This window comes from Convolutriloba macropyga, chromosome 2 (genome assembly GCF_964194025.1).
Source record: "Convolutriloba macropyga chromosome 2, txConMacr16.3, whole genome shotgun sequence".
NCBI lineage: Eukaryota > Metazoa > Xenacoelomorpha > Acoela > Convolutidae > Convolutriloba > Convolutriloba macropyga.
This window is the reverse complement of record NC_134469.1, coordinates 4,296,397-4,309,930: the sequence shown is the minus strand read 5'-3', so window position 1 is coordinate 4,309,930 and position 13,534 is coordinate 4,296,397. Positions and strand designations below refer to the sequence as shown.

The following is a 13,534-nucleotide window of genomic DNA, read 5'->3' as shown; positions in this document are numbered from 1 at the left end:
TATTGCTTAACTTGACTTAGTTACCCTTTTTTGATGTTTTTGGTGAGTTATGAATTTTGCGTTCATCTTTTCTTGTCATTTTTTCTCCCAATGGAGCTTTTAATGTGTTTATGACGTCTTCTAGCCTGTTGTCTGCTGTGATTTAGTATATAATAGCTGCGAGGCGATAGCGGCTATTATTGAGGATATCGTGGTTTTTAAATCGTCGTCTCCATCGATGATTCTTGCGACCATTGACTTCAATTTCAGTGACTTTCACTGCTTTGCAGTTAAAATTTGTGTGCGTGATGTCATTTGTTCTGCTTTTAGGTCAATTGCGAGACTTGCCTCACTCAAAAAATGAGTTCTGAACTCACTTAATGAGCTTTAATTTTTGAGCATTTACTAGTTAATGATCAATAGTGTACTGTGCATCTAAGTAGTACGAAACTTATGTGCCCTAATTCTTGAGTTTTTAGGTCTTGAGTTTTTGATTTCGGAAATTAATTTTAGAAAAGCTCTTGTACGGTTTTCTTTATAGAGCGTATGTGTACCATGAAAATGGCAGTCCGAATCTAAATCAAAAAGTATTTTGGTCTATCAGAGGACTGGTGGTAAATCTGTCTATCTTATTTCTTAAGTCGTTTCAATTTCATTGAAGGTCACAAGGGTCTGTCGCGGCTATTTTCCGGCAATCTTCCGGCTATGTCTTAGTATGTCGTTTTGTGTTCTTTTATCAATTCGGAGTTTAAAGTTTCTCGATATATACCCTCTTTCCTTTGTTATTGATCTCCACCGGTTTTGTTGTAGTGTTGTTATTATATGCATGTAGTGTTTATTTTATATAGTACTTTTTAATAGCCGCCTCAGCTTCTCAGCTGGCTATTATAGCGCTCCTATTTTTTACTTCGTCTAATAAAAATTTTTCGCTTTATCTTAGTTAGTTCACATTGTTCAACATTTTGTGTAAAAACGTTTGGACTTCTCTAGGCTATTTTCACTCTTCTGTCATTCTGCTAAGAGTAATTCTAGACAGCAGTTTGCTCAGCAAAGCCAAATGAACAGCGGCAGTATCAAAAAACGGAATCAGAAATAGACACGGAATAAACCCATAATGCACAATTTAAGATGCCCGATGCTTGAACTTTGTTTACACCTACTATCTCTAATGCCTTTGGTGTTAATACTAGCCCCTGTGTGGTCTCACTACGAAACAGGATAATATTCAGCTCCAAATTGACTTCAAAATAATTCGCACTTTAAAATTGTTTGTACAAAAATCAATTTTTCGAGTTTTTTCTTTTTCAACGCCAATCTTGGTTATGGGAATCAACGGCGGCTATTTTCCGGCAATCTGCCGGGAATGTTTATTAATAGCCGCACAGCGATAGCTGGGGCTATTATTGGCCTTCTCTTGTTTTTTTATTTCGTCGTCCATATGGCGTACCAACCACTTCAAATCTACTTTTTGTTCATTCGTTCTTGCAATTTCAACTGAAAGGCGTGCGTGACGTCATTTTCTACTCTTAGTGGAGCGAGTTTTATGTTGGTTCGCGTGATTAATTTTTTGGTCACACTTACGTCACTCTCAAAAATGACTTCCTCACTTTGAAATTGACTTTTATTAATAGCCGCACAAAATAGCTGGGGCTATTATTGACCTTCTCTTGGTTTTCTTTTTATTTCGTCGCGATTTTTATTACGACCATATGACGTCACAACCACTTCAAATCTGCTTTTTGTTCATTCGTTCATGCAATTTCAACTGAAATGCGTGCGTGATGTCATTTTTTGCTCTCAGTGGAGCGAGTTTTTTTTGTTCATTAGCGTGATTAAATTTTTCTTAACACTTGACTTACCTCACTCACAAAAACGACTTCCTCACTTTGAAATTGACTTTTTTTTTACTTCAGAGATAAGGTCAAATGTGTGGTCACTCATATACACTTATACAGATTTTTAATCAATATATAACATATCAGCCTTCTTTGAAAAGACGAATTTTTTGGTCTGTTTTTTTACTGTTTTTTGAGACTGCAGATCTACGAAGCTATTGCGGCTATTTTCTAGCAATCTGCCAGCTATGTTTGTTTGTTTTTAAAATGCTCATTTTTTTGCGCATTGCAGATCATTTGCTTTGTCGACGCCGACTGCCAGGCTATTAAATCATTCGGTTATGTGCAATTTGATTGTCATGTCATTGTTAGTTGAATTTTTATTCAGGACTTGTACCTTAATTTGTTCAACCTTTGGCATAAAATTTTTTTGACTTTTCTAGGCTAGTTGCGCTCTGCTCTCATTCTGCCTGAAGTGCTTTTCAGCAGCAATTGCTTGGCGAAGCGATGTAGAGTCAACAATATCGAAAAATAAAATCGAAAGTAGAAAGAGATAAGCACAAAAGCCCAATTTTATACGCTCGCTGCTTGAACTTTGTTCTTATAAGTAACCACTTCTAATGCTTAATGGTATTGATACTAGTCTGTATACTGGTGGCTATTTTACGGACTTATTCGGGGTATGTTTTTCTTCTATTCGTCCGTTAAGAATAAGCATTATACTTACAAGCACAGTCCATATTCTGTGTGTTATTAATTACTCACATACAAAGTTTGTAGCTATCATAGTATTTCTCCCACTCTAAATATTTCAGGCGATTTTTTTCACTAACGATCTTTTGTCGGACTGTTTTTTTTTTCGTCTGACCACTTTTCGGGTGACTTTTTTGTCTGTTGACTTCAAAGCAGCTCAATTTTGGTGGCGGGCAGTTTATCTTTAAAAGTTAATCGAAAGTGCGTCAAAATCGATTTCATTTCTATTTAAATAATGTGTTTTCGAATTAGCTCTAATAAAGCCTTTGGTTACCTTCAGGTACTACCCCCTCCAACTAAAGCAGTCTTTTGGCCCTCCGCTTGTGGGTAGATTGAGAGCAATTCATTGGACAGTAGTTGATAAAGGGAGAATTTATGACAAATTTATTAAAGTTGTTAGTTTTGAAATTTTTTCATCGTCTTAATGGCAATGAAGCACAGTCGAAGAGGTCAAACGGTTATTTTCTAGCAATCTGCCGAGTGCGTTTACCAAATTTACTGTATGAAAATCCTGACAATTTCAATTTTATTTATAGGCAGTAAATTATTGCTGGGTCTTTGTCTAGATTTTAATTGAAAATTATACTTATGAACTTATTTTGGTTTTAAGCTAAATTTTGTGACAGTACGGTTAAATTTTGGATTTTTTTCTGCATTTTTGAGCGACTTAAAATGGCCGAATCATCTACGCAAATTGCAAATATATAGGTGCTGGCCTTTTTTGCTGCCCTTGGTGATAATATTGTCTTTATTCTTTATTAATTGCTCTGGTACAAAGTTAATTTAAAACCGTTGAAATGAAAGAGAAATTTGTCAACATTTTATTTATCTGAAATTTAACAGGCATATTCAGTGGGCTGTACAAATGCGCTCTTCGTGTCCAATTTTGGTGGTCTTTCGTGTGACGTCATCGTGTTTGTAGACGAGACAGAGATCTCGTTTGATTGGAAGAACCACGAGATGAAGAAACTCACCCATCTATCGTCCGAGGACATTCGATTTGCAAACGAACTTCACCAGGCTGCTCAGAGCCACTGCACATCGCAAGGAATTGGTAAGAGTTGTCAAAATATTATTTATTGCTCTCGAACGAAGTTTGAGGCAATCGTTGTAACGTGCTTATTATTGTCCTCAACTCTCAACGAAGAGGTCGGGGGTTCGAGTCCCCCGCTGGTCAGAAGTTTTTTGCACCATAAGTTCCTCTAGCCAATACCCCCTTCTAAATTGTTTGCTTCGCCAGTCGTTTAAGAGCAGTCCGTCCGATCTTTCAAGCGTGCTTAAATTGATCATAAATGACACTGTCCCAAAAGTCTTCTGTTGATATTTTAACAAATTTGCGTAACTTTTATTACGGATTCATTTCTGTATTGTAAAATTGTCAATTAATAGTTCGTAATAATGTATACAGTAGTTTATTAATAGCCGCCCTCATCTTCTCAGCCGGCTATTATAGCGCTCCTATTTTTTTTTACAATTCAAAGAATTTGAATTGTATTGGGGCGCTATCTTTTTTTTTTAAGATCTGTTCACTCATTTTCATGATTTTTGAAGTCAAATTGGAGTAGTGATTTTGGTCACGCCGAAACAGGAAATGGAGCGAAAAAGCGAGTGGTTTTGCGGCGTGAATTTTTTTAGCTCTAATTTTAAAGCAGAGTGAGAAATTGGTGTTTGAACAAAAATTCGGTTTCTCGCTAGTGGTTTTTTGTTCACATGCGGCAATTTCACTCTGATTTTTACTGTTTTTTCGATTTTTTGGATCAGATTTTTTTCTAAATGGTTTTCCCAATCCATTCACAGCTCATTCTAGGCCTAGTTCTTTGTTTCAATTGAATTTTCTTTTCTCGCTAGTGGTTTTTTGTTCGCATGCGGCATTTTGACATTGATTTTCTGTTTTTTTTTTCTTATTTTTTGATCTGATTTTTTTAAAATGGTTTTCTCAATTCACACATAGTCCATTCTAGGTCTAGTTTTTCTGTTTAGTCAATGAAAGTTCTTTGAATTGTACGTCAGGACTTGTCCTGCTATGTTTTTTACTTCGTCGAATAAAAAAAATGTTTCGCTTTACCTCATTTTGCCGCTTTTTCAACATTTTGCGTGATATCTTTTTGAATTCTCTAGGCTAGTTTCTCTCTTCTCTCATTCTGATAAAAGTGATTTTGAACATCAGTTGCTCAGCAAAGCAATTCAAAATGAACAGAGTCAGTATAAAAAATTGAAGTCAAGTAGAACCGGGATAAACCCATAAAGCCCAATTTTAGATGCCCGCTATTTGAACGTCGTTCCTATAAGTCTTAGTTACCACCTCTAATGCTTATTGGTGTTGATAGTAGCCCCTGTAGCCTCTCTCTAAGAAACAGAAGTATGTTCAACTACGAAATGCCATCAAAATAAATCGGACTTAAAAAATGTTTTTGTACAAAAATCTTTTTTTTTTCAATATCTTCTATTCTTTCAATCCCAATCATGCTTATTGGAATCAATGGCGGCTATTTTCCGGCAATCTGCCGGGTATGTTTGCTGAAGTACTTAATTTCAATAAAGATTGTTGCTGTTACATCAATTCTCTCCATGTCTTAGCGATCATGGGTCTTGAGGCCCCAAAAGTTGTTTGAGACCAGTTCCTGTGGTTTTAGTTGGTCATGTTTGTAAGTATTGGATTAGAATCGTCTTATATTAATTAAATTGTTAATTTCTTACACTGCCTTTAACTGTTCGCATCATTACTTACATTTCAGGATATTCAGTGTTCTCTTTTAAAACTATTTTGCCTCTATTTGGCCATCTCTTGAAGGATCTTTCTCTACCTTTCTGATTGAACACATTGTTTATATGATATTGGTCTGTTATTTATCATTCAGAAAAATAAATATTCAAAATCGCTGATTGCGCAAAAATGCTTTAGGAGTTTTTTTTGGGAATAAAGCTGCTGTATTCCGTCAAATTGTTAGAAGAGTAAAGTTGGTGTTTAGATAGTAATGGTGGAATGATTTTCTCTGGCCCTCTGACTTAATCCAATATATCTGATTCTGTTGAGGATGCAACTTCAAGATAGCTAAAGAAGGAACTTAAAGATGATTTGCCGCAAAAAACTTGACTTTACGTCCCAGGATGCTAGCGTATAGTTACCAAAACATGAAACCAAAATCTTGAAATTTGACTCTTCATTTCTAGAAATATGTTTTCGTGACAGATTCCGCAAAAATGTAATAAGGAGTGAAGTTGGTGTTTAGATTGGAATGGTGGAGAGCAACACCTGAGACTGAACTTCAACCTGTACCTTTCTTCACTCCTCATCTCAATGCTGAGTCAGAACTCTAAGCAGATGTCCTGTTTCTACACTGCATTCTGCAGAGCATATGAGAAAAGTAACAACTACATAAAGTGGAAGGCTTCCCTCACTCTTGATCAGAAGGCAGAAGCACTCCTTAGTATGGAATCCCTGCTTCATCCAGGTGCGTTGAGGATATGGTTAAGTGATTCTGCTTGAAGTCACTGAGAATTCTGGCGTTTATCGAGAACTGCGAAGCCGTTCGAGATATTAAGTCAGAATTTCGAAGTGACGCAGAGTCACTTAACCTCTGCAGAGTCACTTAACCATGCTTAAAACACGAAACGTTTTAAAGTGACAAAAGTCAACGAAATTCAACTTCTGGCTAAGTAGCAACTTCTGGCATTTTGACTTCTGGTGACTTTTTGACATCAGAATTTTGACACTGCAGACTTTCGGCATTTTAAAATGTGCCTGTGTTTAAAGTATTTTTTCCATCCATATCACGCGAGCAGTTCTTTTGGCATTTTCTGCGATTTCCTTTAGAATTTTTTTTGCTACTAAAATAATCGTTGCTATCCTCACCCGAAGTTTTTGTTCATCAAATTCTGATATTGATCATTCCTTGCTGTCTCTTTTAAACTGAACTTTGAATATTGAAATTAGTTCTCAATTTAACTCCGTTTTGTCTCAAATATCCGGTGGTTTGATTTTTCTTTGGGAAATGCCGATGCTTCGAGATGTTTACCGAATTCCTGATTGGTTTTTCCATCCATATCTCGTGATCAATAGTTTTGCAATGGGTGAAGAGACAAGGCAGTCTAGTCTCACGCCAAATAGTTGAGGTAAGAACAGTCACAGACCAATTAGTCCCAAAAAATTACCAATTAGGTATTATTTTGGGGTTTGTCTAATTGTCTGCTTTGACGTTTTATTTACTACGAATGAAGCTCGAAACAACTATTGTAAACATGTGTGTATGTGTGATTTATGCTGAATATCCGTCTTCAAAAACTGAATCAAAAGGCTGAAGCCGTGGGGCATTAGGTCTTTGAGCAACTCTCGTAGAGATTATGCAGGCTCTAAGGTCATTAAAGCTGCTTGGTAATGTCATTAAGCAGAAGCTCACGGGGTGAAGGGCAATTTATATAGCCCGGCCTTTCTCTTCCTCCACTTTGTAGCCATCCACTTTCTGCTACCCCCCTCGTAACGCATTGTGACTGTGTCTAAGCTAAAGCTAGCTACAAACAAGCCATCTACCTTGTCTAGCAAAAGCAAATAGTCAGACGGCAGTCAGTTTATGTTATGAACTGCTGGGGCACGAAGATTGAAGCAATTATTGTAACGTCGGTCTTTTTATGCAAAGTGGTAGCTCGACTGTTTTGACTTTTCGAGTAACTTTTATGCCCTTCACTTTTTTCTTTGGTGTGATCGAATTTTATCTCTCATTCACAAGTATCAGCAGCTGAACTCAAGTCGCGGAAGTTCACTGCAAAAAGTCAAATGAAAAATGCGCCAAAACTGGGGTATTTATTTTTCATTTAAATTTTTAATAGCCGCCCTCATCTTCTCAACCGGCTATTATAGCGCTCCTATTTTTACAATTCAAATAATTTGAATTGTATTGGGGCGCTGTCTTTTTTTTACGACTCGAAGAGGAGTATTGGTTTTCTCTCGGTTTTTACGACTCGAAGAGGAGTATTGGTTTTCTCTCGGTTTTTACGACTCGAAGAGGAGTATTGGTTTTCTCTCGTTTTTTTTTACAGGAAGTAGATTTGTTCACGCGGCATTTTGACCTAAATGCGAAAGTGAGAAAAGCTGTCTTGGTGAACAAATTTTCGCTAAGCGAGAGAAGTTTTTTGATCATGCGCTGCGTTTAGTGAATGACTTTTTGACTTTGAAAAGTAGTTTTTGACTGAATGGCATATATAGATAACCGTTTTTAGCCGTTTTTTCGTCTAAGTGGCCAATTTTTTTTGCTTGTAATTTGGTTTTTTGTAGAAAAAATTTTTATTCGATTGTATATTGAAATGCCAACATCGGAGATTGATGCCACAGTGTTTTACAGAGCCTGAATATGGGTTTCAATTTGAAAATTGGCACATATTTTTTGATTTTTTAGTTAATTTTTGACTTTTTTCTATTAATTTCTTCATTCTTAGATCTTTTAACCGTCTTTTTCTCAGAAATCAGTTCACTTGGCAACTTCCCTTTGATAATTCATATACTTAACGCCTCTCTCTACCTCGGTGTATTTTTGTTTTATAAAATTGTACATATGCTAATCCGATTTTGGTAGTTTTTTCCCGATTTTTGTCAGTTTTTTTTATTGTAATTACTAGAAAAAGTCTTTTTGTGCAACATGAGGGACCTTAATTGCGTTTTAATAAAAATTCAATCATTTTTTGGAGTTCAGTTTTTGAAAAACAGTTGAAGCTTTTTCGTAAATGCAGTCTTAAAAGTTTTTTGATAATTTTTTTTTGCAAAATGTTTCAATGTTTTATATTTTTGAGTTCTGCTTTTTCCTATTTTTTTTTTGTTCTCTTCAGGAGGATAGATTTTTGTATCGGATGACTAGTTATCTTTTCTAGGTCTCGATTGTTGAGCAGTGAACTGTATTTGTTTTTCTTGATTTTTAACTTTTTAAAAAACAAGAATGCCTTTTTGTTACGGTGTTCCTTACATTGTGCCCATATTCTTAAAATTTTAGTTAGTATCATTCTAGCTTTGTCCTGGCACCTTTTTTATTTTTGGTTTATTGATTTTTTCAGCTTCCATTTTTCATGAAAGCAGTATTAAAAGTTTTTTGACCTTTTTCTGTAAAATATTTAATGTTTCGTATGTTTGATATCTGGTTTTTCTTATTTCTTTGTTCACTTCAGGAGGATAGATCTTTATATTGGACGACTAGTTATCTTTTCTATGTCTCTAATGCTGAACAATGAAATGTATTCGTTTTTCTTGAATTTTGTTTTTTTTTATTTTTGACTTTCAAAAATCAAGAATGTGTTTTTATTACGGTGTTCCTCATATTGTGTCCATGTTCTTATCATTCTAGTTAGTATCATTTTAGTTTTCTCCTGGCAGTTTTTTATGGCACATTTATTTTTGGTTGTTTCAGTTGTTAAAAAATTGAATGATTTCAGCATTTTCTTAGATTTTCGTCATTTCTTTGTTTGCAATGGATTTCATTCAACACAAGGCAGTACTGAGAGTTTGCTAGCCAGCTTTTTCCAAAAGCTCTACTTAATATTATCTACTGCAACTTCCTTCCGGCCTTGGTGTTAATTTAAACGATTTTTTGCCTTTGAACATTTTTCTGCTGCTTGTCTTCTCTATGATTATTTTAATTTTTGAATTAGTTTAAATCATGTTGTCTAGCATATGCAGAACAAGCGAGAAGTTTGTGCCGTTTTTTGTTTTAATTGCAGTGATTAGAACTGTAATTATAGTGGTTTTCTGATTCTTAAATTTGAGTATTCTTTTTTAAAAAAAAGATTTAACTTAGTTTCTAAGATTGTTATCTGCCGTTTGCTTTTCTGATCTTTTTGAGATCAGAATCATGAATTATTTGAGGGCAGTTGATAGCCCTTTCAGCTGTTTTAGGCCATCAGTATTTTGACCTGCTTATCTATTTCGGATTTTTTAACGTTATCAAAAATTTTCAACAATATAAAATTTTGCTGCATTTTTTCTTGGTGACAGTGGTTTAAGTTTCATCAATTTTTAGATCAGACCAGGGGAGGTAATGAGTTAATGGTTGAATTCAAATGGTAATTGCTTCAGCTGCAATTAGGGTTTTGTCTGTGAGGTTTTGCGGCTTCGAGTCGCTTCCGGAATTCTTCCGGCTGTTTTTTTTTTACAGGATGTAGATTTGTTCACGCGGCATTTTGACCTAAAAGCGAAAGTGAGAAAAGCTGTCTTGGTGAACAAATTTTCACTAAGCGAGAGAAGTGTTTTGATCATGCGCTGCGTTTAGTGAATGACTTTTTGACTTTGAAAAGTAGTTTTTGACTGAAATGCAAATATAGATAACCGTTTTTAGCCGTTTTTTCGTCTAAGTGGCCCAAATTTTTTGCTTTTAAATTGGTTCCTTGTAGAAATACATTTTATTCGATACTATATTGAAATGTCAACCTCAGAAATTGATGCCACAGTGTTTTGTAGAGCCTGAAAATGCGTTTCAAGTTGAAAATTGGCACATAATTCTTGATTTTTTTGTTAATTTTTGGCTTTTTTCTTTTAATTTCTTCTTTTTTGGATCTTTTAACCGTTTTTTATGTCAAAAATCAGTTAATATAGCAATTTCTCTCACTGAAAATTCCTATACTCAACGCCTCTTTCTACCTCGATATAATTTTGTTCAATGAAATTGTACTTATGCTAATCCGATTTTGGTAGTTTTTTCCGATTTTCGTCAGTTTTTTTGTTTGTATTTTGGTTTTAATTGCTAGAAATAGATTTTTTGTGCAATATGAGGGACTTTAATTTCGTTTCAATAAAAAATCAATAATTTTTTGGCGTTAAGTTTTGAGAAAACAGTTAAATCTTTTTCATTAATGCAGTCTTAACCTAAAAGTTCTTTGACCATTTTTTTGCAAAATGTTTCAATGTTTCTTATTTATGAATACTGCTTTTTCCTATTTTTTGGTGTCTTCAGGAGGATAAATTTTTGTATCGGATGACTAGTTATCTTTTCTGTGTCTTGAATGCTGAACAATGAAATGTATTCGTTTTTCTTGAATTTTTTAAATTGATTTTAAACTTCCAAAAATCAAGAAACTGCTTTTGTTACGGTGTTCCTTACTTACATTGTGCCCATATTCTTCACATTCTAGTTATTATCATTCTAGTTTTGTCTTGGCACCTAATTTTATTTTCGGTATATTGATTTTTTCAGTTGTAAAAAATGAACGATTTCAGCTTTTTCTTAGATTTTTGTCATTTCTTTGGTGTACAATTGATTTCATTCAACAAATGGCAGTACTGAGAAATTGATAGCAAGCCTCTTCCAAAATTTCCACTTATGACTATCTACTACAGCTTTCTTCCGGCCTTGGTGTTAATTTAAACGATTTTTTGCCTTTGAATATTCTTCTGCTGCTTATGTCTTTTCTATGATCAATTTTATTTCTGATTTAGTAGGAAATCATGTTGTCTAGCTTATGTACAAAGAGGAACAGTATGTGTGTGTTGTTTTTGTCTTAATCGCAGTGATTAGAAGTGTAATCATAAGTGTTTTCTGATTCTTAAATTTGAGCTTTCTTTTTTAAAAAGACTTAGTTTCTAAGATTATTATCTGCCGTTTGCTTTCGCGATCTTTTTCAGATTAGAATCATGAATTATTTGAGGGCTATTGATAACCTTGCAAGCTTTTTCAGACTATCAGGTTTTTGACCACCTTAATTATTTTGGATTTTAAACGTTACCAAACGTTTTCAATGATATATAATTTTGCTGCATTTTGTTTCTCTTGTTGACAGTGGTTTAAGTTTCACCAATTTTTTTAGCAGACCTGGAGAGGTAGTGAGTTAATGGTTTAATACAAAATTTAGTGGCTTCCGCTGCAATTACGGTTTTGTTAGCGAAGTTTTAACGCTTCGAGTCGCTTCGGGAATTCTTCCGGCTATGTTTTTTTTTAAGATCTGTTGACACATTTTCATGATTTTTGAAGTCAAATTGGAGTAGTGATTTTGGTCACGCCGAAACAGGAAATGGAGCGAAAAAGCGAGTGGTTTTGCGGCGTGAATTTTTTTCGCTCTAATTTTAAAGTAGAGTGAGAAAACGGTGTTTGAACAAAAATTCGGTTTCTCGGTAGTGGTTTTTTGTTCACATGCGGCAATTTCACTCTTGATTTTTTCTGTTTTTTCGGTTTTTTGGATCGGATTTTTTTCTAGATGTTTTTCCCAATCCATTCGCAGCTCATTCTAGGCCTAGTTTTTTGTTTGAATTTTAATTTTCATTTCTCGCTAGTTTTTTTCACATGCGGCATTTTGATATTGATTTTCTGTTTTTCTTGTTTTTTTTGTTCTGATTTTTTTTAAAATGGTTTTCTCAATTCACTGATACTCCTTTCTAGGTCTCGATTTTCTGTGTAGTCAATGAAAATTCTGTGAATTGTACGTCAGGACTTGTCCTGCTATTTTTTTTACTTCGTCGAATAAAAAAATGTTTCGCTTTACCTCATTTTGCCGCTTTTTTCACATTTTGCGTGATATCTTTTTGACTTCTCTAGGCTAGTTTCTCTCTTCTCTCATTCTGCTAAGAGTGATTTTGAACATCGGTTGCTCAGCAAAGCAATTCAAAATCAACAGAGTCAGTATAAAAAATTGAAATCAGAAGTAGAAACGGGATAAACCCATAAAGCCCAATTTTAGATGCCCGCTATTTGAACGTCGTTCCTATAAGTCTTAGTTACCATCTCTAATGCTTATTGGTTTTGATAGTAGCCCCTGTAGCCTCTCTCTAAGAAACAGAAGTACGTTATGTTCAACTACGAAATGCCATCAAAATAAATCGGACTTTTTTCAATATCTTCTATTCTTTCAATCCCAATCATGCTTATTGGAATCAACGGCGGCTATTTTCCGACAATCTGCCGGGTATGTTTATTAATTTTTGTTGTATATAATAACCTCTAATAAAGTCATTTGAAGCCCCCCTCAGTGAATTTAGGTACCTCCCCCCCCCCCCCCCCCCCCGACTGAAGGAGGCTGCAATAGATTCGAGCTCCCACTTACTGCTCGAGAGCAATTCTTTCGCCTTTAGTCGGTTGTTTGATTTTTGTTAGGCTAAGTTGCTTTCTTTATTCTTTTTACTGGGTTCACAGGTGATTCCAAATGCTTTCAAATCTAGACTTAATTCAATGCGCACTTGCTTACAGATCAGTTTTCTTGAATTTTAATAGCCTGGAAGCGATAGCTGAGGCTTTTATTGGCCTTCTCTTGTTTTTTTTTTATTTCGTCAGGATTTTCGTGACGACCAGTTGACGTCGCAATCACGTCAAATATGCTTTTTGTTTTTGGTCACACGACTTAACTCACTCTCAAAAATAACTTCCTCACCCTAAAACTTAATTTTAAAGAGATAAGATCAAGTGAGTGTGTGCCACTCTAATTGAAGGTTATTTGAAAGCAGCTATCAGAAGCAGCTATAAGATTGACAGATTGTTAATCGAAATGTAGTATCTGAGCTTTTAATAAGACTTTTTTTGGTCTCTTTCTTTTACTATCTTTTTGAGACTCCAGATCTACAAAGCTATTGCGGCTATTCTCTGGCAATCTGCCAGCTGTATTTAGTATTTTGTACATTTTCATTAGCTTTTCCAGCGAACCATTTTAATAATATTGGGTGGTTTGTCCACGCTTAACTTTGGTTTTAGAGAGGAAATTTAATATAAACTTATGAAATATGAATTATGTCACCCAGTGAGTGGCGATAAAATAATATCTTTAGATTTTATCGGTTGTCTACCCAATGATTGTTGAGTCAAAATAGTAGTCAACATGACAGGGTTCAGAAAACTGAAACAAAGAGATAAAGACAGAGCTTGAGAAGAACGCGAAATTTTTTTTGGTGATTCGAATTGGCTTACTGATCAAACATTGTAGATTTAATATAATTTGTAATTGAAAAATGGAGGATTGACGAAGATCTGTAAAATTAGACCTTTGCTGGACCTTTTCAACTTTTCGAGTGA

General features: G+C 34.9%; 1 protein-coding gene across 1 annotated transcript in view; it reads left to right on the top strand.

The window, feature by feature from the left end:
• Positions 1-13,534, top strand: part of LOC142335072 (late secretory pathway protein AVL9 homolog) — a 72,670-nt gene that overhangs the window by 56,564 nt on the left and 2,572 nt on the right. The window contains exons 5-6 of the mRNA XM_075383410.1: positions 3,411-3,621; positions 5,798-6,019. Coding sequence (XP_075239525.1) covers positions 3,411-3,621; positions 5,798-6,019 — 433 coding nt within the window. The remainder of the gene's footprint in view (positions 1-3,410; positions 3,622-5,797; positions 6,020-13,534) is intronic.